At 42.8% G+C, this 4,233-nt stretch overlaps 1 protein-coding gene across 1 annotated transcript; it reads right to left on the bottom strand.

Moving 5' to 3' along the window:
• Positions 1-2,134: 2,134 nt before the first annotated feature.
• LOC148714347 (UDP-glycosyltransferase 86A1-like) lies at positions 2,135-3,904 on the bottom strand. The gene is made up of 2 exons (XM_088718109.2): positions 3,260-3,904; positions 2,135-3,190 (listed from the first exon to the last, which is right to left on the bottom strand). The coding sequence occupies exons 1-2, from the start codon at positions 3,768-3,770 to the stop codon at positions 2,271-2,273; spliced, it is 1,431 nt and encodes a 476-aa protein (XP_088574235.2). The 5' UTR covers positions 3,771-3,904; the 3' UTR covers positions 2,135-2,270.
• Between the last annotated feature and the right edge of the window lie 329 nt (positions 3,905-4,233).

The following is a 4,233-nucleotide window of genomic DNA, read 5'->3' as shown; positions in this document are numbered from 1 at the left end:
AAAGATTGTCCGTGTGTTCGTAGTTTGGCATCATTGAAAAGTTTCCAGAAATTCGTTGTGCAACAATGTCAGTATATGGACTCTTATTTTGATTATTCATGAGGTAAATCATCATAGCTGATGCTACTACCATCTCTCTCATTTTGGAAGCCAATTATTTCTTTAAAAATTCTGGCTTCTTTCTGTTTACTTGTTTCCATCAAACTTTTCCACTTAACTTTGCAAAGAGTTTGGTGGTTTTGTTTTGTATCTTTATTCTTATTAATGAAAATGGCACTTGGCACAAATACCATTAAAAGCTGATGAATATTTACAACTGCTTCGGTCTCTATTGTATACATGATTTGGGAAATGCAGGTGAATTGGCAAGTGCACCTTCATATTTTTAGATGATTCTTTCATTATTTCCTTTAATTAAAAAAGTAAAATGCTAGGCAAGCTCTGGACAAAGAGATTCATGCTTATGTTCCAGGAGATTAGGACAGATCAATATGCACAGTCCAGGGTGTACTCAAGGCATCTTTAGATTGATTACTTAACGACGTTTAGAAGAAGACAATTCCCTTGAGAAGATAAGGATGGATTGTTCAATGAAGGCAAGAACCTCCCACCATGGTGAAAGGTCTATCCAAGCACTAGGATATTGCCCATTTCGTTTCTTTGATGGATTATTGACATTAGAAATCAGTAGATGAATTATTTACAAGCATCTTCAGAAAAGTGGATTCCTTTTAAGAGGATCCAAGACATGCACTAAAGGTCTAGAGACAATCCATTGTATGAAGAACGTGACCAAGCTTTTGCTTTGTCGATATCTATTAAAATAAGACGGCTCTGAGATAAAGAACTCAAGAACTAAAACATTGGCTCACCTGTTCCAATCTTGGTTATATTCTACCTTCAAGTTGTTGCAAGGCGTCTTCTTGATCTTTGGAATGAAGCGAGAGGCGGCCATAGCAGACAACTTTCACTACTAGGAATTCATAACATAATTTCTTTTAGATAAACAAAAGATGACAACTACACTATTGTATTTTATGATAGATTAAATTAATTAAATTGTTCCTTTGTAAATAGTTTCTATAAAATCTCTTTTTCTAATAAAGGCTGGGTGGCCTTGCCTCCCTCTTCATCAAAAAATAAATGAATAAATAAACTGCAAGAACTAGCAAACATAAAGCTATATGCAGATAATTTTAAGTGGAATTTCTGAGTCATTAGTTATTAAATTATATATATTTTGTTCAGTCAGCTAGATCGGCCAAAAGTCTTATGGAAGCATATCAAGTTGTATTAATGCTAGAAGCTAATAGGAAGTGAAAAATTAATTATCTTGAGTAAATAGTTTATATGAAATATAATTAATAAATTCTTTCTCCACGAGCAAACATATGGAAATATGCATAGTGCGATTTATTTAGTACACCTCAATCATTTGGCATATCTCAAATAATTATATTTAAATAATTTGGTCTCAAAATAAAGTTTGGCTGCTCGATCGCTGGAGATGTAAAGTTTAGCCTCAATTAATATGCCTGTGTCAAATAAGCTCTGCCCCCAATTGGCTCTGCCTCAAATTGGCTAGCCTCTAAACGACATAATCTGTAGCTGGAAGATTGGTTACTTTAAGAATTTTAATATGTAGATTACAATTTAATTAATGAAACCATAGTTAGCAGCTAGATGCATGCTTGTTGGATGTAAGTAAAAATACAAGATGAACGGTTACTTTAGGAATTACGTGCAAACATCGAAGGCTACAATCTACATTGTTTCATTCACCTTCCATGCATTCTTGTATATATTAACTTCTCCCCTATAAGAGGACTTGAATTTTTTTTTCCTCGTTGCATATACCTGATTGGTAGTTGCCCTGCCGAATCTACATGTTGAAATTTGGATATATATCTTCAACTATTTTCATGAATAATTGTATGCTCATGGAAAGTCCTTTCTTGCCAAATATGGGAGAGGGAGGTTGGTATTGTCAGCAGAAGTTCGATTATTTAGCTACCAATCGAGCGTTAATGCGTCCAGACAACTTTTTGCGTGCACAGAATCCATGTCTCAAAGCATGTTCCATAATGTTTCACCTAACCACGCCATGAGAACAGCAGTCCTTCAAAATTCTAGCTTGGCTAAAATAGTGAACACTTCTTATTTTATTGTAGAACATAATTCACAATAATTAGCTCATTGTCTTTCTTCCTTAGATACTGCATGTTCATAGTTACATGGAAGAAGAAATTGAGCTACAAATAAGATGCATATCATTTTCCATTAGCTTTTATTTCCGAGCCATGCTTCATTAGATCCTTAATAAATTGATCAAAGTTTTTCTGCGACGAGCCGTCAGGAGCGAGTGCACTCTCGAGGGCCTTCCTCACCTTCTTGATCTCCTTCCTGGCTTGGTCCCCAATTTCTCCTCCCATCATGCTGTCGATTTTCTTCGAGATATCCTTCCTCCTCACAGCATTAAGCTCTCCAATTCCGACACCGATCCTCCAATCCTGGACGACCAACTTCCTGTTTGTGAACTGATCGGTCAGCAGCGGAAAACATAGCAACGGGACGGCGCACCATATGCTTTCCAATATCGAATTCCACCCACAATGCGTCAAGAAGCCTCCGATCGAAGTGTGCGACAGCACTTCTATTTGGCAGCACCACTGAACGACGATCCCTCTCCCATGACTCTCCTCTAAGAATCCTCTCGGCAATGGCTCGGGATCGTCGGAGCTCACGATGTCCGGTCTAAGGCCCCATATAAAGTTCGCCTTGCTGCCTAAAATCCCATATGCTATCTCCTCCAAGTCTCTCTTGCTCACATGAGCATAGCTCCCAAAGGAAATGTACAGGACGGAGCCTGCCGGCTTGGAGTGAAGCCATTGAGAGCAATCCGACTCCGTCCACAAGCTCGTCGCGACGGTGCTCTTGGTGAAGCCCGCCGGAAAGATCGGACCGATGGCATAGAATGGCTTCTCCTTCTGCAGTGCCGAGATGGTCGTTGGCTCGAGCTCTTGCACCGTGTTGCATAGTACGAAGTCCGCCCCCTTGGCTTCTTCGAACGATTTGAAGATTATTTGGTGCCCCACGGAAGACGTATCGGTCTCTTGGAGGTATGACATGAGTTCGGTTGGCTCGATCATCGGCACTCCCGGTATGTACGTTATGGTGTCCTTCCGATTCTCTACAATCCACAAACATGTTGATGTTGGCAACAAATTCTAACAATAGATGAAAAAGTTGGACTTATTACCAAGAGAAGCGAAGTGGCCATTTTTTTTAAGGAGGTTCATGTGGTAGTAGAGGGTGAAGATGATGGCAGCCTCGGTCCAGAAGGAGACATAGGGTATGCCAAACTTCTTGGCTATGGTGGAGGGCCAGACGAAGAAGGTGTCGGTGATGAGGCAGGTGATCGGGGGGCTGGCATGCAAAAGCTTTTGCACGAGCTCCTCGACATGGGCCGAGAGGACGTGGAGGAGGGAGGCCATGAATTGATCATGGTTGAGGGATCGGTCGAAGGAGACGGGAAGGCCGTCGCTGACAAGCTCGTAGCGGATGTCGAGGCCGGATGCACGGGCACCGGCGAAGATGTCGTCGGAGCTGTGGGCTTGGGTGGTCTGGTGGTGGACGGCTTCTGTGTTCGCAAAGGTGATGGTGAAGCCTTTGGAAGCCAGCTTGATGGCGAGGTGGACGACGGGGATGATGTGGCCTTGGAGGGGATAGGCGATGATAAGGGCGTGGGGCTTGTGGCCTTGTTCCGCCATTGTTTCTCGGACGGTTGCTTCACAGAGGTAAGATTTAATATAGAAAGTTAGAGAGAGAGAGTGAAGGGGGCACCAGACTTTGGGCTGGCTGAACGGTGAGATAGAGGTGGCGGACGAGGGTTGACGTTGTCGTAGGTTTGAATGGACGGAAACACCCTCGCCTCATTATTAGGCGAGAGAGCGACTTGTCTCTTCTCTTTTTTTTTTCCTAATCTCATAAAGCACTAGACAACTCGGCCTCTCCCATCCAGAAATGGTTCCTGGAGTGGTTGGCAACAAAGGACGCCACCCAATCCGTGGCCCCATTAGCCTCTCTAAACACATCCGATGACTGTCACAGAATCACCCCCAGCAGGACCTCTCTCCTCTGCAAGGCACGTCGAACGTAGCACAAATCAGACCAGGCTGCTCTCCAGTCCGCCTCTAGCACCGAGGTGTCGAGCAAATAGCAGCCCCCAGCTGC

Source organism: Phoenix dactylifera, chromosome 3 (genome assembly GCF_051530095.1).
Source record: "Phoenix dactylifera cultivar Ajwa chromosome 3, Ajwa_hap1_PhDact_Kaust_v1.1, whole genome shotgun sequence".
NCBI classification, from domain to species: Eukaryota; Viridiplantae; Streptophyta; class Magnoliopsida; order Arecales; family Arecaceae; genus Phoenix; species Phoenix dactylifera.
The sequence above is the reverse complement of the archived record's forward strand: the minus strand, read 5'-3'. Positions and strand labels throughout refer to the sequence as shown.